Source organism: Bos taurus, chromosome 14 (genome assembly GCF_002263795.3).
Source record: "Bos taurus isolate L1 Dominette 01449 registration number 42190680 breed Hereford chromosome 14, ARS-UCD2.0, whole genome shotgun sequence".
Classification (NCBI taxonomy): Eukaryota; Metazoa; Chordata; class Mammalia; order Artiodactyla; family Bovidae; genus Bos; species Bos taurus.
The window spans coordinates 75,764,275-75,789,832 of record NC_037341.1 but is presented as its reverse complement, the minus strand read 5'-3'; the positions used below and the strand labels follow the sequence as shown (position 1 = coordinate 75,789,832).

The following is a 25,558-nucleotide window of genomic DNA, read 5'->3' as shown; positions in this document are numbered from 1 at the left end:
CCACCTAGGGAAGCTTGTTTAGCATTTGTTGCAAAGCTGATCTAATGGTGGTGATTTCTTTTAACTTTTGCTTAACTGTAAAGCTCTTGATTTCTCTGTTGAATCTGAATGAGAGCCTTGCTGAGTAGAGTATTCTTGGTTGTGGGTTCTTCCCTTTCATCGCTTTAAACATATTTGTGCCACTGCCTTCTGACCTGTAGAGTTTCTGCTGAAAAATCAGTTGATTACCTTATGAGGTTCCCTTGTATATTATTTGTTGCTTTTCCCTTATTTCTTTTAATATTTTACCTTTGTTTTTAATTTTTGTCCATTTGATTGTCCATTTGACACTCCATATGTGTCTCTGTGGGTTTCTCCATGTGTTTATTCTACCTGGTATTCGCTGAACTTTCTGGAGTTGGGTGACTATTTTCTCAGCTAGTAGCTCTTTAAACATTTTATCTGGTACTTTCTCTCTTCTCCTCCGGAGCCCCTATAAGGTGAATGTTGGTGCATTTAATATTGTCTCAGCGGTCTCTTAGACTTTCCTCATTTCTTTTGATTCTTTTTTTCTCTGTTCTGTTCTGCAGCAGTGATTTCCACAATTCTATCTTCCAGCTCATGTGGTCGTCCTTCTGCCTCATTTGTTCTACTGCTGACTCCTTCCAGTGTGCTTTTCGCTTCAGTTACTGTATTAGTCATCTCTGTTTGTTGTTTGGGTGGCTCTGGTGGCTTAGATGGTAAAGAATCTGCCTTCAATGCAAGAGACCTGGGTTCAATCCCTGGGCCAGACAGGTCCCCTAGAGAAGGGGATAGGTGCCCATTTCAGTATTCTTGCCTGGAGAATCAGATCTGGGATCTTGGATCATCTTTACTATCATTTTCTGAATCCCCTCCGCCCCCTCCACATGTATATTGCCTATTTCTATTTCACTCAGTTGTTTTTCTGGCATTGTATTTTGTTCTTTTATCTGTGATGTATTCTTCTTCTGTCACATTTCATTTAACTAACTGTAATTGTGGTTTCTGTTCTACACGGTTGTAGTTCCTGCTTCTGCTGTCTGCATCTTGGTGGACGAGACTGGTCTAATGGGCTTGTGCCAGCTTCCTCATGGGAGGGACTGGTTTCTGCCCACTGATGGGGAGAGTTGAGTCTTGTCCCTCTGGCGAGTAGTGCTGTGTCAAGGTCTGTGTTTATTGGGCAGCTGTGGATGAGTAGGCAGCCTGTCTGCTGATGAGTGGGGCTGTGTTCCCACCCTGCTGGATGTTTGGTCTGAGGCATCTTAGACCAAACAGCACAGAAGCCTACGGGCTGTGGGGTGGGGCCAGGTCTTGGTGAGAAAATGGCGCTCTCTTGGAAAGCTTGTGCCAACAAGTACCCCCCCGGAACTGCTGCCTCCAGGGTTTTGTCTCTGCAGTGAGCCACGTCCATAGCTACCTCCACTGTAGTCCCTTCAAAACCAGCAAGCAGGTCTGACCCAGGGTCTTATAAGGTCATTGCTTTTTCTCCTGGGTCCTGGAGTATACAAAACCTTGTGTACCCTCTAAGAGAGGAGTTTCTCTTTCCCCCACTCCTATGGAATTCCTGTTATTAAACCCTGCTTACTTTCAAAACCCGATGCTCTGGGACCTCCACCTCCCAATGTCAGACACCAGGCTAGGGAACCTGACATGGGGCACAGAACTTTCACTCCTTTGAAGAACTTCTGTGGTATAATTATTTTCAAGTTTGTGAGTTGCCTATCTAGTATGGGTATGGGATTTGATTTTATCATGTCTGCATCCTTCTAACCATCTTGCTGTAGATTCTTTTTTTAGTAGGTTCCAGTGTTTTTTGTTGTTGTTGTTTATGGTTATCAGCAGTTAGTTGTAATTTTCATATTTTCATGGGAAGAGATGAGCTCACTTCCCTTAATTTTTATAATTATCCTGTAAATCCTGTAATTATTTTGTAAATCCTATAATTACTTTGTAAGTCCTGTAAGACTGAGCTATTATGATCCCTAAACAGGAACACAAATGTATGAACATGTCAGTTCAGTTCAGTTTGGTTCAGTTACTCAGTCATGTCTGACTCTTTGTGACCCCATGAATCGCAGCACGCCAGGCCTCCCTGTCCATCACCAACTCCCAGAGTTCACTCAGACTCACGTCCATTGAGTCAGTGATCCATCCAGCCATCTCATCCTCTGTCGTCCCCTTCTCCTCTTGCCCCCAATCCCTCCCAGCATCAGAGTCTTTTCCAATGAGTCAACTCTTTGCATGAGGTGGCCAAAGTACTGGAGTTTCAGCTTTAGCATCATTCCTTCCAAAGAAATCCCAGGGCTGATCTCCTTCAGAATGGACTGGTTGGATCTCCTTGCAGTCCAAGGGACTCTCAAGAAGCCCTTAGCTAGGAGTGGCTTATCGTTCTTTGTTCTTATTATCTAGATTTTGAGTCAAATGCTTCTCCATCTTGCCAGTACCTAGGGTTATTTGCTATGATTGTTCAGACTGTTGCTTATTGCCTCTCTAGACCTTGCTGTATTTAAGATTGCATGCCCGATCTAAGGGTTACTGAAGGGTTACATTGGAAATGTGACTAGTTAATTTTATTAATCTAATAAAGCTATTTGGATATAATTCTTGCAAGTCTTTAAACAGACAGGGAAATTGCTTTGGTAAATCTTTTGAAATCCTCTATTAAATCATGCAAGTTTATTTTAAGTTGACATATCTTTCCTAATAAATAAAGATTACAGATATGCCAGAATGAAATACTCAAAATAGGTCTTAATTCAAGCAGGAAGTGATTAGTGCAGTTCTAGAGAAACTACTTTAGCTGTGGCACAACAAATTATACAAATATGTGTAGCCACATCTGTGGAGAAATTTGATCCTCTTTTTCAGGTAAATACATAACCCATTCAAACAGAAGATTATATTTTTCTTATTAAAAATTACTATACACTTAAAGAATATATGTGGCAAGGGCTGTGGGTATATGTCCATGAATGTACTATTACTTAGCTCCATACATGGTAAAAGACTGAATAAAAAACAAGATTTTTTTGAATATAGGTAGTATTTTATTTATACATTATAGATAAGTAATAGTCATATGTGTATATACCAAAATATCATTGTCAATAGGGCCTGGAAAATGAGTTTATTTCTTTAATAACATGTTTATCAATACATTATCCAACTTATCAGTTGGAGTTTAAATTGCTTATAAGTTAATCTTACAGTAAAAATTACTATTTGGAAGGACATAAAAATTATACCTCAGAGCAATTTGCAATAAATGAAACAATAGAATTTAAGTCAGAAGTTAGTGACAATATTTTTGTACTCTGTACTGATTTTATATTAGCAAATTTGACATAAATTGATGTAGGTGTACAGAGTGCCATATAAGTTTCCTTTCTATCCATTCCTATCCATTTCCTATCCATTTTCTATCCATTTATTTATATATGTCTGAATATATAAATAAATACATAAGGATTGTACTTCATTAGTCAGGGTAAGACCATATATGGATTACATATATTTCAGCTAATTTTAATATTACTTTTAATTATTCACATTAAAAAGATGTATATGTATAAATATATTTGAATATTAATGATTTGCTTTGTTATGCTATTATTGTAAGCATCAGTTCAGTTCAGTTCATTTGCTCAGTTGTGTCTGACTCTTTGTGACCCCATGGACTGCAGCATGCCAGGCCTCCCTGTCCATCACCAACTCCCAGAGCTTGCCCAAACTCATGTCTGAGTCAGTGACACCATCCAACCATCTCATCCTCTGTCATCCCTTCTCCTACCACCTTCAATCTTTCCCAGCATCAGGGTCTTTGCATCAGGTGGCCAAAGGATTGGAGTTTCAGCTTTACCATCAGTCCTTCCAATGAATATTTGAGACTGATCTCCTTTAGAATGGACTGGTTGGATCTCCTTGCTGTCCAAGGGACTCTCAAGAGTCTTCTTCAACACCACAGTTCAAAAGCATCAATTCTTTGGCAGTCAGCCTTCTTTATGGTCCACCTCTCACATCCATACATGACTACTGGGAAAATCGTAGCTTTGACTAGACAGACCTTTGTTGGTAAAGTAATGTCTCTGCTCTTTAATATCCTGTCTAGGTTGGCCATAAACTTTTCTTCCAAGGAGCCAGCATCTTTTCATTTCGTGGCTGCAGTCACCATCTGCGGTGATTTTGGAGCCCCCCCAAAATAAAGTCTGTCACTGTTTCCATTGTTTCCCCATCTATTTGCCATGAAGTGATGGGATTGAATACCATTGAAAGGTTGTTGCTGAACCACGAAAGACGCCAGGATTCTTGGCCTCTGGAGGGGAAGAATTCCATCCAGGGCCAGAGATGAGGCTTGATTGCTCAGAGCTTTTGTGTAATAGAGTTTTATTAAAGTATAAAAGAAATAGAGAAAGTTTCTGACACAGATATCAGAAGGGGGCAGAAAGAGTGCCCCCTCACTAGTGTTAACAATTAATTATGACAGTGAATCAAAAGAATGTCTGGAGGTTGTAAAGACCTTACTAGACCCACTCCCATAATTTACATTTTAAGATAACAGGATTAGCCAGAAGGTTTTTTCCCAGAAACTGTCCTCAAGCAGGATACATTATTGTTATAAAATCCTAAGGAATGTAGAGGAAAAAATGTTTGTCCTTTCCGCCTCCTTGAGAATTCCAGACCCCTCTCTCCTTGGGGACCCCTGGACTTCTTATCAAAACTACCTTGGAACTGACTCTCTTACCATGATCTTAGATTTCTGAATGTTGAGCTTTAAGCCAACTTTTCACTCTCCTCTTTCACTTTCATCAAAAGGCTCTTTAGTTCTTCACTTTCTGTCATAAGGGTGGTGTCATCTGCGTATATGAGGATATTGATATTTCTCCTGGCAATCTTGATTCCAGCTTATGCTTCATCCAGCCTGGCATTTTGCATGATATAATCTGCATATAAGTTAAATAAGCAGGTAACAATATATAGCCTTGACGTACTCCTTTCCCAATTTGGAACCAGTCTGTTGTTCCATGTCCAGTTTAGCTGTAGCTTCTTGACCTGCATACAAATTTTCCTGGAGGCAGGTCAGGTGGTCTGATATTCCCATCTCTTTCAGAATTTTCCACAGTTTGTTGTGATCCCACAGTCAAAGGCTTTGATGTTGTCAATAAAGCAGAAGTAGATGTTTTTCTGGAACTCTCTTGCTTTTTTGGATTGTCCAGCGGATGTTGGCAATTTGATCTCTGGTTCCTCTGCCTTTTTTAAAACCAGCTTGAACATCTGGAAGTTCACAGTTCAGGTATTGTTGAAGTCTGGCTTGGAGAATTTTGAGCATTACTTTACTAGTGTGTGAGATGAGTGCAATTGTGCAGTAGTTTGAACATTCTTTGGCATCGCCTTTCTTTGGGATTGGAATGAAAACTGACCTTTTCCAGCATGAACATATATAGTTTATAGACTGTCCTTTCTAGGAACAGGTTGGCCAATGAGAGGACATGTAACACTTTATTTTACATAAATGTTTTGTATCTCTCCAGTTTTAATTTTTATAAATGTCTCGATAATTATACTTTAAAATATAAGTATATGTATTGAATTAATTTAATTTTAATTGAAGCATTCTTCTCTCTGGAATTATTTGAAATATTAATAATCTATAAAAAATTATCATGGTTAATTTCATCATTATTATTATTGGTGTTTGTAATATGGAATGGATACCTAAGGTGTATCTAGAAACACCAACCTATAATATGCTATTGCTGACTATGTAATGGGAAGGGTGGGATTCATATGAAATGTATATTTGAGAAAAAGCTATTATTTAAAACATTTTCAATTCATGTGAATTTCTCAAGGCTTACCTCAGCAATAATAATAACATTACTACTAGTAAAAATGGCAATTGAGTGGTTAGGATCTTAATATTCATTTTTAAATTTAATATTCATAACAACACGACTGAGCGACTGATCTGATCTGATCTGATTGTTACCTTTATGGTGTAGATTAGGATTATGAAATTAAGATTAAGTGACTTGAACAGGATAATTTTACAAGTGTTTGAGAAGTGAGTAGACTTCTGAAGAATATCTAGAAACTGAGATAAAGCTTCAAATGTCTATCAAAGACAAATCAATGATTATGCTATTGTTCTTGGAATGAATTTTAAGATTATTCAGAATATATTGCAAAGACTAATCAAAAACATTTCATGGAAGCTGAATTTGTGATTTCCTGGATTCTTTCTGGACATATACCAGCAGATACTAGCAGATGGTTATGTAGGATCTTGAAGATTACAGAAATATTCCATGGACAGAGGAGCCTGGAAGGCTACGGTCCATGGGTCTGTGAAGAGTTGGATATGACTGAGTGACTATCACATTCACTTTTGTTTTTCAGAGAAAATGAAGTAAGTTTTTAGAATTGCTTATCTTGCTATTTTTTTCCTTAACATTCTTGTTTACTTGCATTAGTTGTTTTCAAGCAAGGTCCAATTTGATGTGAAATTATTATGATGTTAATTTGCTTTCAGTGCATGTTTTTTTTTTTTTTGCAAACAAAATACAGAAAAGAATAAAGGAGACAATGTAGAAAGGGGGGGGGGAAAGAACTAGAAAATAAATAAAATAAGAACTTACAAAATTGGAATCAGAAAGGAAATTGATCAGTAGGAACTTAGGACCTTAGAGAACTTTTCTTTGATCAAAACTACTTGTGAAAGGAAAAAAATCATCTAATACAGCCCCATCTATTTAAAATCCATGAAAACTTCAGTAGCTTACAATTAACTTTTATAAAGATGTACTTGGTTCTTTGAATTTTAAATGTAAGATTGGGAAGAGAACGGATCTGGAGAGTCTGTCAAATGAAGGCATATGAATTCCCAAGGGTTACAGTTGGGATGGCGAGGCGGGAGTCATGCAGATGAAGGTAGCTGGCTAGTGTAGGAAAAATACAAGATTAAATGTAATGAAAAACCTCAACAAATTTGAGTCTACAGAGTTTATAAAACTGGAGACAAGAAAATAGATTCAGTTGAAAAGTTATAGTGCAGTAAAGTTTTTGTTGAGTGACAATTTGATAAGAACTATTATAAGATAAACATGTTACTTTTGTAATGCAGTGAAGTTTTCAATTCTGGCTATTAATGTTTTCCAGATGAAGTTGATCTATGAATAATTATAACTGTATATAATGCTCAGGAATCAGTCATAGCGTTTTTGGGTTATGACCCATTATAGTTATGACACTAGAAAATATTTTTAAATGCCTTCAGAGATGATATGCAGAAGTAAAAGATGCATTAAGACTCTAAATCCTAGCTGTTGTTGGGAGCCTTAATTATTGTGAAGCAGAAGAAAACAAGAAAAAACATATATCATACCTTAGCCGAATATGGTGTATACTGGTGTCTGATCATTAGAAGGTATGTTTTATTGTATGTAGGTAGCCTTGGAGAGCAGTATAAACAGTCCTGTTGCTGCTGTTACATAAAAGGTTTCCAATCTAATGCAGACATTTAGTAACCTGAAAAAAAGGCTCAGGACAGTGAAAGACCAATGACATGAATTCTTCCTTTACCCAACCTGGACTCGTGAGTGCTATGGATTCTGCTGTATCTGCCTGTGCATTATTACTTCCCTCTTCAGTCCTTTGGAGTGGCTATTAATGTTTTCCAGATGAAGTTGATCTATGAATAATTATAACCGTATATAATGCTCAGGAATCAGTCACAGCCTTTTTGGGTTATGACCCATTATAGTTATGACACTAGAAAATAATCCACTCCAGTATTCTTGCCTGGAGAATCCCAGGGACAGGAAGCCTGGCGGGCTGCCGTCTATGGGGTCACACAGAGTCGGACACGACTGAAACGACTTAGCAGCAGCAGCAGCTTAAGTCCTTATTGCTCACTATAGCTCACAAAGCCTCCTTCATAAGTTCCACTGGAATAAAATATCACTCTTCCTGGTCTAGGTTTCACTCTTAGAATACGTATACACACATAGAACTGTGAACTTGAAGATTCCATATTACTTTACCTATCAGGGCATTCCTTAAGGGTTCTGCTTTGTGATGCCTCAAGGAGAGGAGTGGTCATTTGCCTCTTAAGAAGCCTCTGGTCAGCTGCCTTTGAGCCATCAAGATGCCTATGTCTCCTCTTCCAGCAGCCATTCTATCTCATATGATAGCTGTAAGCAATGTGCCTCCTCCTCCACTTCGCAGTATTCCAAGTGAGTGGGGAAAACCTGTAGGGTCTAGCATTTTTTTTTTTTTTTCAATGGTCCTTACCCCAGAGAAAACAAATGGGGCTTTTCAGGGTTGGTAGGCACCCGGGAGCCTTACTGACAACACAGGGGACTGGAAAGAACATAGGGATTCCAACTCTGCTGTGTCCTTCCGAAAATGTTTTTGTTCTCTAGGTTTCCAGTACTTTACTTAGTAAAATGAGTATTTTTATGAGCTCTCAGAGCTTCAAATAACAAATAGTTCAAAAATGGAAAAATACCAAGGCTTGGAGAGGTCGCTTGTCTCACCCGTGAACAGGCCCCTTGCTTTGGACAGGTCTCCAGGTGCCTACCGAGAGTCAGGCTTACAGCCTGTCCTTTGTGAGTTAATTCATGCATAACTTTTACTAGGAGAATTCCTATTTAAAATTTTCAAGGCAAAAAAAGACACAATTCCCATTTTTCTTGCTCTGAAAGTTATTCCCATTTTATTTTAATTTTGTAGTCTTTGGTTTACAATATTAAAAGAACTATACATTTTGAGTTAAACCTTTTGAAGTTTATATAATTTACAGTGTTTTCTCAATTTATAGAGTCAGACTAAACTAGAATATTTTTCTCAAGACCTCTCATCATAGTCATCAAATTCATAGATCTATTATTTGATCACTAATACACTGACTAATAATATGTAATCATCCCAGTGATAGCTGAGATTTAAAAAAATTTTTAGATACTAGCAGTAATTGTGACCTTTTCAACTTCAATAATGCATTTATCTTATTATTTTAATATTTACTGGGCAAATTTCTAGCATTGATTTGAAAAAGCTAACCTATCGTTCTTTTATCTTCCTCTGAGAATTAACTTTTATGTATATATATATATATTTTAAATTAATGAATATAGTCATCAGCAAAAAGTTGCCACAGGCAGCACTTGATACCATTTGAAAGGCTCTACTTAAGCCTTGAACAGTATTAAATGAAGTCCTTATGTTAAATCAAATTTACTCCTATGTAAGCTACTTCTATATGCTTTTATTATTATTGTGCAAAAATTCTTGTATGTAGTCAAAATCATATTTCAGTGTCAGTGAAAATAAATGTCAAATGTAATTTTGTCAAAAAACGGCAGTCTGTACTGTACAGAAAAAAGTTACTCTAAGATGGTTTCTTTTTAGCAGCCTAGGAACTACAGTAGCTGGGAGTTAAAAGATCAAATTAATTTAGAATCAATGGGATGAGATATGAGCTACCCTCTGTAGCGTCTCCCAAGGACACTTAACTTGTGTGAAGTGATTAAAAGATGAAAAATCAGCAGCAATTTAGATCTCAGAACTGAATAGAACATAATGGAAAGGCATGGGGCTCCCGATCGTCCCTTTAGAGTTTCCTGCTTCATGTTCTGTGTGTGACTTCTCTTTAGATACGTGTCCGGCTTGCTTACTAGCTGTGCCTTTGTGCTAACTCTAACAAGTCAGCAATTTCCCCTATTAAACTCTGCTGAAACAATGATCTCATGAAAGTGTGTGTGAGGATGCTTTCAAGCCAAATATGACTGAACCTGAATTATAAAGGAGATATAAGAAGGAGCTACTCAAAATGCAACAGACATAAATAGGAAGGTGCAGTTAAGGACCTTAAATAAAGTCTAGGCATTATATACATTCCAGTTCACAGGGTCAGCTTAGCTATGTTATGTTTAGTGAGTCACGCCTGCCTTCTCTATAAATTTCGTCTGTGGATAACATTTACTGAGGGCTTTCTATAGGCAGTGTGTAAATATTTTGCACGTTATGTTGTTATTTCATTTATTTTCTACAAGAACCCATGAGCTCTGTGGCAAGCAGAATGATGGCCTGCTTACCACAAAGATCCACGTCCTAATCCCTTGAACTATGAGTATGCCGTGTTACTTGGCACATGGACTTACGGTTACAGATGAAATTGAGGCTGTTAATCAGCTGACTTTGAGACGGGACAGTGTTCTGGAATATCTGGTGGGCCCATCATAATCTGAAGGGTCCTTATAAGTGGAAGAGGGAAGCCTGTGCGGCAGATACAGGATGAGAAAGGCTGGATTGGCTATTGCTGACTTTGAAGATAGAAGGAGTCGGTAAGCCAAAGAATTCGGGTGGCCCCTAGAAGCTGGAAAAGAAATGGGTTCTTCTCTAGAGTTTGTGTGGAGAAGGCAATGGCACCCCACTCCAGCACTCTTGCCTGGAAAATCCCATGGACGGAGGAGCCTGGTGGGCTGCAGTCCACTGGGTCGCTAAGAGTCGGACATGACTGAGCGACTTCACTTTCACTTTTCACTTTCATGCATTGGAGGAGGAAATGGCAACCCACTCCAGTGTTCTTGCCTGGAGAATCCCAGGGACGGGGGAGCCTGGTGGGCTGCCGTCTATGGGGTCGCACAGAGTCAGACACGACTGAGGTGACTTGGCAGCTAGAGTTTGTAGAAGGAATGCAGTCCTGCTGACAATATGATTTTAGCTTAGTGAGACCTGTTTCAGACTTCTGACTTAGAGAAGTCTGAACAAAGATAAAAAGTTGTGTTGCTTTAAGCCAGCAGGTCGGTGGTAATTTGTTACAGTGGCAACACAAATCCAGCACATGCTGTATTGTACAGTTAGGGACAGGGAGGCTTAGGCGTCACACTAGTGTTCACGTAGTTGTCAAGTGGTGGAGATTATTCACAGTATCGTCCTTGTTATGAGTTTCCTCTACTCATAAACCAGCAACAAAGTCAGCCGCGCTTTGGCTTCCTCCTTGCCCACCACCCTGAAATCCCTCACACAGTTTACCACTTAAATGATGGTGAGGCATTTGTTTGAATTTTGCCATCTACCTCGACACTCTTGATTTAAGGAAGAGAATATATCACACATCTTTAAATACCAGCCTCCCCCGCCCCAGTGCCATCTCCTTGGCTCTGAAATTCAGACTCACAAACACTCCAGTAGTTAAGCTTCTTAACTCACTTACAAATATTTTCTTTGAAACTTTCAAGCCTTTTACAATCTTTTTGACTTGTATCTCTGGATTCTTCATAATCCAGGAAAGAGATGATTGTTCTCAAAAGCAAAAATGTCATACCACTTTTTATGCTGGGTAAGTTTTCTTTAAAAAATCTTACATGTTAGCTAAAGCTGCAGTAGTTTTACCACCTATGTGAAATAGCATCTAATCTAGGGACGCATTAGATCCGTTATTACTAAGCCGTTGATTTTCTGAAGAGACAAAAGGAAGAAAAAAGTTAAAAATTTTTGGTTTTTTTTAAGGAGACAGAGCGCTCTCCTTTATCATTTGGCTAGAGGAAACCATTTCACACCTATAATTAGTATGGTCCAGTTAGCTACCTTTGTTTGGGTTAATAAGTTATACCTTTTTTTTATTCATACTTATTAGGTTTATCCTTTTGAGAAAGGACAATTCCAAAAGTGTGCTTTGCATTTTGTACTGGTTTATCTGATAATTTCTGCACTTTAACAAAAGGGTTTGTTTGTTTGCTTTCCCAGTAACAAATGGCTTTCAGGTTCAAAAGATGTCAGTGGGTACATTTTGCTTGTTGCAACATATGGGGATGTAGAAGGAAACAAGATAAGATCAGAGATGCTTGAAGGAATTTAGAACAAGATACTACTCCTAAATGAATGCTTTCCTTTGCTTTTTTTTTTTTCATTTTAAGGGCATATGAAAAAAACGGTGTCATCATTACTAACTTTTCAACTGCATTTCCTGTATCTCGAGAGTTGTTATTTCTCTCATAGCAAAATATTAAAAGACCCTCAGAATGTATATTTATCTGTCAGGGGGAATATTACTCCATTTTAAAGTTCTACACTATGCAAATCCTAGGAGTCCAAGTAAGAGAAAGAGGTTTGGGGCTTGTCTGTGGAGAAGCAGACTTTGTAATGTGTAAAGAAAGCAAGGCTGAGAAACAGAGCTGAGAAAGACGAGAATGGGTATTCCAAGAAGGGATAAAAGATGGAAAAAGTGGTCGAGTTATTGTGTGTGTCTCTGGGGGAATGTAATCAATCATCATCCTAATGGAACATAACATCAGACAGTTTAGGAAAAGAAATATTGGAAAGTTGTTTTCTCTACTTTGTTTCAGTTTAAAAGTCACTTAAATTTTTCTTTAAGTCCCAAAGGAGAAAGGATGAATATTTTATTGAAAAAGTAGACTTTTTACTTTGGTCCTCAATGTGCTTATACTTTCTGTTAGAAAATCTTGAATGGCCTTTAGAAATGAAGTTACCGCAATTTAAGTGAAAAAAAGTGGAAGTGTTAGTCGCTCAGTCGTGTCCAACTCTTTGTGACCCCATGGACTGTAGCCCACCAGGTTTCTCGGTCCATGGAATTCTCCAGGCAGGAACACATGAGTGAATGGCCTTTTCCTTCTCCATGGGATCTTCCGGACCAGGGATTGAACCCAGGTCTCCTGCATGGCAACTTAAACTTGAGTTTAATCGTGACTGCGGTGTTCAGGCAGGAGACCTCGAAGAAAATTGCAGCTCATCACAGGTCAGGTCTCTGTAGAGGTCACTCTGGGTCACCCCCGGTCTCAGGCTATTTACTGCTCTGCTCCCGGCAGTCAGCTCTGCAGTAGCTCCTGCTTTAGCCCTCTGGTATTGCCCTTCCAGCCGTCTGTCACCTTCCTCCCAACATACATTGTGGGCCACATTTTCTTGGTGATATGATGATTTAAAAGTAGATCATAGTAACTCTCTGCTCAAAAATTATCAGGGCCCTACTCTCCTCCAAAACTTAGATAACAATTCATTTCCCTCAATCTGACATTTAAAATTTTCATGATTGGGCTTAAGTCTGTCTCTCATGTCATAAACTTTACATTTGATAAAGGGTAAAATGCAGCTAAAATGATTTGATTGATGTTCTTGAAAGCTACCTGCAACACTTCTCAGGAGGATGAGAGAGCTTACTAGGAGTAAACATTCGTGTGACCCTATTTGGCAACTGCCCTCAGAAGACTGTAGGATAGAATCACAACCTTCCAGAAGGGCAGAATCAGGTGCTGCCCTTTTGTGGAAGCAGTTCTCACAGCTGCCAGGGCAGCAGCCCGCAGAGTCCTCTTTGGCCCCCAGGATCAAGGTAATCAGAGTCACAAAGGGCACGGGCAAAATAGTCCTGCCTTAAAAGCCTCATATGAAGAGGAGCTAAAGAGCCTCTTGAAAGTGAAAGAGGAGAGTAAAAAAGCTGGCTTAAAACTCAACATTCAAAAAACAAACATCATGGCATCCTGTTCCATCGCTTCATGGCAAATAAATGTCATGTTTCCCCAAATAAATGGGGAAACAATGGAAACAGAGACAGACTTTATTTCTGGGGGCTCCAAAATCACTGCAGATGGTGACTGCAGCCAAGAAATTAAAAGACGCTTGCTCCTTGGAAGAAAAGCTATGACCAACTTAGACAACATATTAAAAAGCAGAGACATTACTTTGCCAATAAATGTCCATCTAGTCAAAGCTATGGTTTTTCCAGTAGTCATGTATAGATGTGAGTGAAAGTGAAGTCCCTCAGTGGTGTCCGACCCTCAGCGACCCCATGGACTGCAGCCTTCCAGGCTCCTCCGTCCATGGGATTTTGCAAGCAAGAGTACTGGAGTGGGGTGCCATTGCCTTCTCCGATGGATGTGAGAGTTGGACCTAAAGAAAGCTGAGCACCGAAGAACCTAAAGAAAGCTGAGCACCGAAGAACTGATGCTTTTGAACTGTGGTGTTGGAGAAGACTCTTGAGAATCCCTTGGACTGCAAGGAGATCCAACCAGTCCATCCTAGAGGAAATCAGTCCTGAATATTCATTGGAAGAACTGATGTTGAAGCTGAAACTCCAATCCTTTGGCCACCTGATGTGAAGAACTGACTCATTTGGAAAGACCCTGATGCTGAGAAAAATTTGTTTGTCTAATGCTTAGCATTCAAGTGTTTAGTAAATTGACAGAAGAATGAATAAATCTCAATTTGTGGGAATTTTGGTGAAGACTGCTCTTTTACAAATCATTACATAAATAGTACATGCATCAGACACAAGGCCAGGTCATGCTAGTGGTACCTGCCTGCTAATGCAGGAGACCTAAGAGGCCTAAGATTCTATCCCTGAGGGAGGAAGATTCCTTGGAGTAGGAAATGGCAATCCATGCCAGTATTCTTGCCTGGAAAATTCTATGGGCAGAGGAGCCTGGCAGGCTACATACAGTCCATGGGGTTGCAGAGCATCAGACATAACTGAGCACACACACAGAATCACGAGAATATTAAAAGTTGAGTGAGTCTTCCTCCCAGCCCATACTCCTGATCTTATCCTCAGAAGTATCATAAAAATATTTTTTCTCGGAGTTTTCCAAGCATATTCATGTTTATATGTGTTTGAATACACCAAAATACTACTAAAGGATGTTTAAGTTAGTGTGTCTCATCTTCTAATCCACCCTTCTATATTCTGCTTTATGAAACTGGGGCTGGGACTCTGCAAACCAGTTTTTCCCGAGAAGACAGGTGGCCTCCTATCAGGCTCTGTCAATAGCAGTGTTAGAGGCAGATTGGAAGGCAGGAGGCAAGTTAAGGAAAGTGTTTATTCTTCTGATTTCTATTTTTGGTTTTTTTCTCCTTGTTAGTATCTCACCAGAAATGCGTTTTTCACCCAGGCAGTGGCTGGCTGTTCCAGCAGCAGCAATTAATTCCGTTTGCAGTTTTCCCGACATTCTCAGGAACAGCCCCATCACCTCCCTTCAAAAATCCAGTGCCAGCTGCGTAGGCCCTGTCCCCAGAGGGCCATGTTTCAGCTTTGTAGGCCCATTGATCCAGTTTCTAAGTTTTAGTAATTAAACCTCTTTCCTTTGCTTCATCAGCAAGAAATATTGGTGGTAGATGCTTTCTGCATGGTATGTGATGTTCCTTTTTTTTTGTCTTTTCATCTCTTTAATACCTAACAATCCTTTGTATTATTTTTTTCCATTAAAAATACTGATATGGCTTCTGTTTCCTGGCTATTGGATCCTCACTAATGTGGTGGGAATTTGTTTCTAGCAAGTTTTGCTGTTAAAATCAAATAAACACCTTGCATGTACCTTTTAAAGTTGGTAAGCAAGTGCTTCAATAGAACTGCAAGGCCAAAGGATGTGTGCATTTTAAATTTGGTAACTACTGATACTGTCCTCTGAAAGGGCTGTACTAATTTCTAGTCCTCCCATCAGTGCATGTAAACTTCTATTTTACAGCATTTCTACTGATGTCGTGTATTATAAAACAAATGTTTGTCAATAAATTAATTGAAAACAATTTTAACTGCTCTTTATTTTTCTTAAATAGCGAGGTTTAGCATCTTTTCATATATTTTTGGCAATTTGTATTTATGTGAATAGCTGTTTATGTCCCTTGCCCATTCACTAAGGTTTGTTTTCCCTTTTACTTAAAACAACTCTTTGTTTATAAAAGAAACGAGCCCTTCAGCTTCAGCTTTACAAATATTTTTCTCAGTTTGCATTTTTCTTTTGTCTTTATGATTTTTGTGTCTGACAAAGATTTTAGGATGTTTGTGTAGCTTTGTCCTCTGTTATTGATGTTTGCTTAGAATGTCATTTTTCATATCAAGATTTAAACATATTTCCTCCATGCTTTCTCTTAGTGTTGATATAGTTTTATTTTTCAGTGTCAAACTTGTTAAATAAATATTTGGTGCGTCTAAAAATCATTGTGAATGCATTTACTTTAGAATAGTGATGTAAGGCTACAACATAATATTTTTCCAAGTGACCAACCAACTGTTCTAACACCATTTGTTGAGTAATTCTTATCTACTAATTTAAAATGTCAGTTTGTATTAAATACTGGATTTATATCTGGAGTATATTATTACTTTTAACACTAATCTCTTGTTTTCTCTCATCTATTTATACATTCATGTTGAACTTTATAATTTTGAAGCCTTATATTTCAATACCTATTAAGATTAATCTTTACTGATTACTCTTTTTTAGCAGACATTTTTCTGGCTATTCTTCCATTTTTACTGGACTTCTTCAACAAATAAACGTTTTGGTATTTTATCTGGAAAAAATGTGCTAAATTTAAAATTAATTTAAGGAGAACAGACGTCTTTCTGGTGTTGAGTTTTTCTACTCAGGAACTGGTATCTTTATTCAACCTTTCTACTTCCAAGTTATGCAGGTATCCATTTATGACACTCAATAAAGCTTATTCCTAGGCATTTAATTTTTTCCTTTTTATTAGAAAGATCTTTTTCTCATTATGTTTTCTAACTATAAAAGTCATACACAGAAGCTATTGAATTAAAAGATAAAATAAAAAATTGAAGCCACAATTGTACGGAAATGCTGTAAATTCAACATAAAGAAATATACTTTCCCAGAGCCATTTGGCACTCCATCATCCTTAAATATTTCAGAAAAACAAGGACATTCTCTTATTATGTAATCACAGTACATTCATCACAACCAGGAACTTAACACAGATAAATTACTGTAATCTAATCTTTGGACCACATTCAAATTTAGCCAGTTGTTCTTATAGTCTTCTGTAAATAAAGGATTCAATTTAAAATCTCACATTGCATTTCATTGTCTTGTCTCTTTGATCTCCTTTAGTCGGGAACGGTTCCTAAGTTTTCCTTGCATTTCATGACCTTGATGCTGGGAAATTACAAACCATTATTAGTAGGTTATGATTCAGTTTGACTTGTCTGATATTTCCTTACGATTAGATTCAAGTCAGTTATCTTTGGCAGGAATGTCACAGGAGTGATTCTGTGTTCTCCTTCTGTCTTACCAGGTGGTGCATAATTTTACTTTAATCAGTTGATTACAGTACACACAGAGAGCTTTGCTGTAAATTTACTCTTTCCTTTTTTTAAAATTAATAAGTATTTTGTCAAAAAGTATTTTGAAAGTATATAAATATTCTATTTCTTCTCAAATATTTAATCATTAATCATTGTAAAATTATGATTTCCTCATTTATTCAAAAGGGCTTCCCTGGTGGCTCAGCGATAAAGAATCCACCTGCCAAGCCAGAGATGGGGGTTCGATCCCTGGGTCAGGAGGATCCCCTAGAGAAGGAAATGGCAACCTACTCCAGTATTCTTGGCTGGAAAATCCCATGGATGGAGGAGCCTGGCGGGCTCTAGTCCGTGGTGTCACAAAAGAGTGGGACATGATTTAGTGACTAAACAATAACAGCAAGAGTTAATTCAAAGTGTTTTGATGAATTACTATCATTATATGTGTTTATGCCTAAATTGTTTAATTATTCAGTCTTGCCACTGGGAGTGCTCTCAAGGTTGTTAAGCATTTCTTTACTTCCTAGAGCAATAAGATTTTTTTCAGGTTCATCTTGGACTTTTCCTTGCCTGAGCCCACAGACCAGCCATTTTCCCAAAGAGCCCTAGTTCATTTTAATGCAGACTTGGATTTAAAAATCAAGATCAGGTACTCTGGGTACTTTGGGTGTTTGTTGATGTTAGAGTGTTACTACTCCCAGCCCCTCTCAAACAGATTTAAGGAATTAGATTTTACAGTTATTTTTGCTTGCATATCAATTTGTTTCTAATAAAAAATATTTTTGTTTCTATTTTGCTTGCATATCAATTTATTTCTATTGCAACTTAGTGTTGCAACTCTATAGTCATTTTGGTGTTCTCCTTCTATAAGTCTCTTCTCTCAAGTACGAAACCGTCTTCCTATTAATCCAAACGCCTTTGACTAGATCCCCTGTATGTGGCCCATTTTTCGTACCACTACCCCTCTCCTCATCCCCACTGAGGGTCCTACACTCAACCCTGGCACGTCCTGACCCCTCCCATTTCCCACTTTTGTGGTCCTTACCCCTCTTGGCCTCTAATACTCTTCCGGGGCCCACCCCACGTGTGGGTGCCCACCACCCTGGTATTGTGCCTTGGGACACCTTATCATCACCCCACACCTACAGCTGGAATTGACGCCTACCTTTCTCTACTCTCTCAGCAGTTTTGGGACTCGTTGGTTCAGAGGAAGGTAAAAGCTATTGAAAATCTAGTTACTCTCATAATTAGCCACTTAAATTGGTACCCTAAGGGAATTTCCATCTATGAAATTCTGTTTTCTACTTAGATAATTACAATATTATCAAATAATTTTGCCCCTTTTTTCATTCTTTTTTTAACAGGCATACCTTATTTTATTTGTTGTAGATATTGCATGTTCTACAAAATGAAAGTTTGTGGCAGCCTTGCAGTAACTGTCTATTGGCACCATTTTTATCTTTTTAAAAAATTTATTTATTTTAATTGGAAGATAATTACAATATTGTGTTGGTTTTGCCTTACGTCAGCATGAATCGGCCACAGGTATACATGTGTTCCCTGCAACCTGATCCCCGACCCCTGCCACCTCCTTCCCCATCCTATACAGGATTGTCCCAGTACACCGGCTTTGGGTGACCCGCTTCATGCGTGGAACTTGCATTTGGACATCAATTTTACATATGGTAACAACCTCATGCGAAGAGTTGACTCATTGGAAAAGACTCTGATGTTGGGAGGGATTGGGGGCAGGAGGAAAAGGGGACGACAGAGGATGAGATGGCTGGATGGCATCACCGACTCGATGGACGTGAGTTTGAGTGAACTCCGGGAGATGGTGATGGACAGGGAGGCCTGGCGTGCTGCGATTCATGGGGTCGCAAAGAGTCGGACACGACTGAGCGACTGAACTGAACATACATATTTCAATGCAAGAACACTTGTTTACTTCTTGTCTCTGTGTTATATTTTAGTATTTCTTACAGTTTTTCAAACCTTTCCATTATTAGTGTTATATTTGTTATGGTGATCTCTGTCAACTGATCTTTTTTGTCTCTTTTTCCTGAATTTTTATACCTTGCATATTTCTTTTATCAAATCACGTTCCGTGGTACTTGAAGATGTGTGTTGCACTAGTGAATGTTTGTATTCTGTTCCTCAATGTATGCTGTTGCTTGTAGCGTTTCAGCATTAAACATGACGCTGTCTTTTGGTTTTATGTATTCATCAAGTTAAGAACCTTTTTTCGACTTCCGTTATTTAAAAACAGTGTTGAATTTTATTGACGACTTCTGCATCTGTTGAAGTTATGATTTTTAAAATGTTCACTTGTGGTAAATTACATCGTTGTAACTTGAAGTTTCTTCAAATTACTATGATAATCTTAAATTTTTTGTGGGTATGATTATGTTAATATGCTTCTGTACTTAAACGTATTCATTTTTATTTATATATGAGATCAGTATCTGTTTTTCATTTTCACACTGTCGTCACACCTGGATTGCTTTACTTGCTTCATCAAAGAAATTTGGAAGGGTTTTTTTTTCTGTGTTCTGAAACATTTAAATAACATTAGAGTTATTTCTCCTATAAAAATTTTATAGAACTCACCGTGATCACACCTTGCTTTGATACATTTGTGTGTGTGTGTAAGAGAGAGAGAAACTGAACTGTGAGATTACTTTCTACTTCTTTCAAGGCAAATTATTTATTTAGGTTTTGTCTCTCTTCTAGGGTCAATTTAGGAAATATACATTTTCCTGAAAACTCACTCATTTTTAAATCAGAATTTTAATTATTTTGCATGTTGTTGTAAAAAATACATTATCTTTATGATATTTCAAGTTAATTACACCCTAGTTATCTTTCTGACATTGAGTACTTATGACTTTTTTTTGTTTAGATAAGTCAGTAGTTTATTTTTTCCCTTTAAAGAACAAGCTCTTGAATTTGCTTACTTTTCAACAGTTTTTCCTGTTTTATAAGTTCATTAATTTCTACTTTCCTATTTTCTCTCTTCCATTTCTCTTATTATTTTGCTTTTTATAACTTCTTGAGAAGAATGCTTAATTCTTTTTCCTTTATTGTAATATAATATACATATTTAGGGGAGTGTATTGGTTCATGAAAGCATTCACTATTTTTACTTTCTTGATATTTTATAATTTCAGTTTTGATATGCTCTTTGATTTAAGGAATAAATTTGATATATGATTACGTATCTCATTAGCTATGTAAAATAATTATATCCTCAGTGATTCACTTTCCACTTAACTTTGGGGTTAAAAAGGAAAAGAACTTACTGTGGAAATTATTTTGTCTCCTGAGTTTTTCTTTCCAATTAGCTTTTTTTAAACAATTTTTAAAATTGAAGTGAAGTCGCTCAGTCATGTCTGACTCTTTGCGACCCCATGGACTGTAGCCTACCAGGCTCCTCCCTCCATCAGATTCTCCAGGCAAGAGTACTGGAGTGGGTTGCCGTTTCCTTCTTTTAAAATTGAGGTATAGCTAATTTGTTAATACAAAAGCTGAGATTTTTGATTTATAAATTTTAATGCCATTTAATTTGGAAAACATTTAATAGTAAGGCTCCATATCTAAACCTGTATTTCTTGACTCATTAACTTTAGACAATGGATATTGACAATCTAATACAAAATGAGAAAACTTTCTTCATATCTTAATTTGATTATTAATGTCTAATAAATATTAATGTCTAAGTCTTTGGCTAAATTCATACCTTCAAATATTATTAGTACACATCCATTAGTTTTCAAGGTTCTTTAGTCTGAACTACTATCTGTTGTGTGAGGAAATTTATACAAATATGTTTTATACTTTTGCTTCTCTGATGAAACTTCCAATTTGTTACTCATTATTATTTATACTGTCCCCACTAGAATCATGGAGAATCTAAAATTTGTGTTAAGGTTTAAGGATTTACTTAACCCTTGTTAGAACGCATGCTTGCTAAATTGGATCAGTTGTGACTCTTTGAGACCCTATGGATGGTAGCCCACCAGGCTCCTCTGTCCATGGAATTCTCCAGGCAAGAATACCGGAGTGGGTTGCCATACCCTCCTCCAGGGGATCTTCCTGATCCAGGAATCGAACTCACAACTCTTACTTCTCCTGCATTGGCAGGCAGGTTCTTTACCACTAGTGCCACCTGGGAAGCCCCTTGACTAGCACAGTCCATACCATTTAAGCCTTAGTTGTATGTCTATCAAATTGTATTTTTCAGAGAGCTCATGGTACATTATAATCTCTGAAGTTTTTATTTGTTACCTTTATTTTTATTTATATATACCTTATATACTTATTATATATATTTATAAAATTACCTTTATATTTATATTTAAGAAAAATTTGTCTTACTGTTTGTCAGGGAAAAAATTGTCTTACTGTTTGCCAGGACTTTGCTGCAGAGAAAACTAAGGCCAAACTGAGTTTTAACTCTTACAGGAGACACTTCCTCTTTTGGCTGGGTGCTAAAATAATTGTTTACCTTTGAAACAGCAACGTTTAGAAGGTAACCCAGTGCATCTAAAATATCTAGTCTCTTTGTAGATCCTTAACTATGCTTTCTCTTTCCCGTGCTGGGTCATGGTATTTAGTTCTTCAGATTCAGGTCTTTGTATGAGAAAAATGTTCTTGTATTATATATTCAAGATTCCCCCCTCCCCGCCACACATACCCTTACCATTGTTACTATTTCCTTCTTCAGGAATAGTTTTCACATGTAGTGTCTCCTGTCTTCATTTATCACTTTCATCTTTTTTTCTTCTCTATTTATGTGAACATCTATGCTCTAGGACCATATTTTCTTAATACTCTATTGACATTTTTGCTATTTCTAATGTAGATTTTGTTATAATTATTTTTCTTTCCTTTCTTGAATATAACCTGTTCATTTGTAATTTATTTATATAGTTTTATTTATATTTAATGCCTTATGGGTCATTTTTCTTTCATCAAGAGTTTGTGTGTGTGTGTGGTGGGACTTTCTTCCCATTTCCTATTTATTATATCTTCTAATGCATGTTATTTTTCATTTGATAAGTTAAGTGTTTTCACAATTTCTCTTAGAGTATGTTATGCCTAGGTATTAGTATTGTTGAATGATGGTTATTTTTTGGAAGGTGGATTACTTGCAAGAAAAATGAATGAACTAGGGTAGCAGACTGATGGGATTTTCTTGTATGTTAACTGTGAACACTTTCTCATCAGCTCTGTTCTGTACTCTTCCCTAAATTGTATGTCTCTAATTAGTGCTGTCATAATTCAAGTGTCATAATTCTGCCAAGGTTTCTTGGTAGAGATTTCTCTATTTCTCTTTAATGACTGACTGAGATCAGCTGCTTCTGTGATTGTCACCTAACATTTGCCCTCTATTTTACCATTACAACAACCTGACTCCTAAAAAGAATATAAGTACAGGTGGAATTCTTGTTCGACTCTACATTTCATATATATCATGGGCTTAGGGTTCTTGAGAGTATTCAGTCTTGAGACCCTGCCATTCCAGGTAAGAGTTCATCGGTTGTATCCTCCAGGACCCTACAATCTTCCCCTGGAGAACTCTGCTTGTTTCCTCAAACGAGAGAAGTATGCGTATGCTTGCTTCTTTTAAGGTTCATTGACATCACATCATTTGGCTGATGTTCTTCAAAGTTTGTAGTAAGGAAATGTGTTTAATCCTCAGTGTAATGAAGATCTGAATATTTCCCCTTTGTACACTTTTTTACTTAGTGAACTCTTTGCCATGGTGAATAGCTTTTTAATGCCAAAAATGACATTTCTGTGATCTTCAACCTCATGTAGAAAAGAAGGTAAAATGATCCATGTACAGTACCCTACAAGGGGCAGAGTTGTTTCATTTGTTCATCTATTAGCTTTTGGTGGGTATTCTTTGCCATATTCTTTAGAAACTTTATATTCATCAGCTATTCCTGCCTTCATTGGTTTTCCTTGATGTATTTTCCTTGCGTGCAACTGACCTTTGTCTGACATATAGAACAATGTTCTAATTTTCCATTATAATTTAACAAACAATATTTATTTAAATTCAAGCATTGTGTTAAGTTCTAGTGTTTCATATATGAGTGAAGAAGTGGATCCTACCTTTAGGGGACAGTGATAAATTGAAATAAACATTAAGTACAATTGAAAAAATCATAACAAAGGATGATGCTTGCTCCACTACAACTCTTTTCAGGTTTAGTAAAACTGCTTTTTCTGAGTGATGAGAAGTTTAAATGTCACAGACAAGTCAACTTTTGGGATGGATCTAAATGGATGGATAAGCTTTTTTTTTTTTTTTTTTAAGTTGAGAAAGAACCAAAGAGAATATCATAATGAAAGGACTAAATATGTTCATGGAGGAGATAGCAAACGTGTGGAAAATGTGTTATTGAAACATGGGGAGCAAGGGAGATGAACATGGTGGTGGTGTTTAATGAAGTTCAATGAGGTTAATTTATGATTTGGAAAGGCATTGTGTTCCATACAAAGTTATGTGATCACCACTGGGATTTTCTTTCCTTCTCTTTTTTGTGGTCGCACTGTATGGCATATGGGATCTTAGTTCCCCCACCAGGGATCAAACCCACACGCAGTGGAAGTGTGGAGTCTTAACCACTGACTGCCAGGGAAGTCCCTCCCATTGGAATTTTAGAAAGTACTGTGATACTAGCATGAAGGATGGGTTGGGACAGAAGAGACTGGAGTCAGGAAGACTAGAGAGATTATTGCAATAATACAGATGAGACGCCGAGAGGCTCTCAAACACGATTCTGACATGTTGCCTGCATGGGAGTGGCACTTCTTCACAGCGGCCCTATTTGGCGGCTTCACCATTAGGATTGGAGAAGACATGTTTGAAAGATACTTTAGAATACATTTCAAAAGAGGCAGAATGGATGGGTTTCATAACACATTGGCCTTGAAAGGGAAACAAAAGAATGGGACCCCAAGTTGGCGATGGAGTTATGGAAAATAACAGGATTTTCTTAACCCAGGTGGAGGATGCAGGAAAAGGGTCAGGCTTTTGAGGGACAGAAGTATGAGAGGAATTATCACTGAAGTTTTTGCTACCTTGAGTTTGATTTCCCTGGATGATATTCACATGGCTATCAGTAAAGTGAAAGTTAGAATTCTGGGCTAGAGAGTTTGGTGTGAGGATCTGAAGTGTATGTGTGACAGTGGGGATGTGAGTGCTGATAAGCTCATACAAGGAGAGGGTCTAAACTGAGAAGACAAGACAGGGACCCTGAGAATGGATTGGTGGACAGCTTGCTCAGAGGAGGAAGATGGGAGTTTGTAGGGCAGCCTCGTAAGGAAGAGGCAAGTTAGAAAGGCACGGTGTCACAGAGGTCTCACAGGCAGAAACTTCAGCAGTGTCAAACGTCAAACGGGTTAGTATGATGAAGACTGAAAAGAATTTACTGGGCTAGAAACTACAGGATTTCCCATAATTTTTAATAAAGACAATTTTAAACAAATAATGAAGGTAAAAGATAAATTTTAGTGAGTGGAAAAGTGAATGTGAGTTGAGGCAATAAAGATGTAGATGATTGCATTCATCAAGATATAAACAAAGCTGTGTCAACAATTTGTTGTATAACATTCCCCTCATTTTCCCCTCTTCAGTTAATACGTGTTTATTTTAACGTCAACTGCTCAGACAAGGGGCAGAACAACATAGGCCCGCTTGTATAGTTGTCCATGATGGTATGTCAACTTTTATTTTTAGAAGCTCTTCATTGGACACTATTTCTTTGCCTTTTGATGGTTTATTTAATTGAAAATGTTCAAGTGCCTATGTTTATTGAATGTTATTTGAAGAAGAATTAACTTTGGGATTTTAGAAAACAGCAATTAGTGAAGAGAAAAGAATAAACACACTATTAACCATTGACATAGTGAAAGGTTGCTGCTATGAGCCATGAACAATGCCCAGATTCATGGCCTCCAGAGGAAACGAATTCAGTCTGAGGCTTGATCACTCAGAGCTTTTTGTGTAGAAAAGTTTTATTCAAGTATAAAAGAGATAGTGAAAACTTCTGACATAGACATCAGAAGGAGACAGAAAGAGTGCTCCCTTGCTAGCTTTTAGCAAGGAGTTCTGGTGGCTCAGAGGTTAAAGCGTCTACCTGGAAAGCGGGAGACACAGGGGTTCGATCCCTGGGTCAGGAAGATCCCCCGGAGAAGGAGCTGGCAACGCACTCCAGCACTCTTGGCTGGAGAATCCCATAGAGGGAGGAGCCTGGTGGGCTACAGTCCATGGGGTGGCAAAGAGTTGGACACGACTGAGCGACTTCACTTTCACTTATATGCCTATTAGCAAGCTGATGATTAGAGAAAAGAAACACCTCAAAACTGAGAGAGCTGCACCAGGACCCTCTCCCACAACATGCATTTTGAGATAGCAATGGCACAGGGTGAGTCATCCTGGCCATAACACAATGGACATGAATCTTGAAGAAAGGCAGATTTCCAAGCAAATAC

General features: G+C 37.8%; 1 protein-coding gene across 3 annotated transcripts in view; it reads left to right on the top strand.

Annotated features, from left to right (window-relative positions):
- The first annotated feature begins 8,066 nt into the window (after positions 1-8,066).
- The window catches only part of CNBD1 (cyclic nucleotide binding domain containing 1), a 506,340-nt gene continuing 488,848 nt past the window's right edge, over positions 8,067-25,558 (top strand). For all 3 annotated transcript variants that reach the window (XR_009490548.1, XM_025001902.2, XM_059874508.1), the window contains exon 1: positions 8,067-8,231. Coding sequence is in view for 2 of the 3 variants with exons in the window: in XM_025001902.2 (XP_024857670.2) it covers positions 8,144-8,231 (88 nt within the window). In the remaining variant the exon portion in view is untranslated. The remainder of the gene's footprint in view (positions 8,232-25,558) is intronic.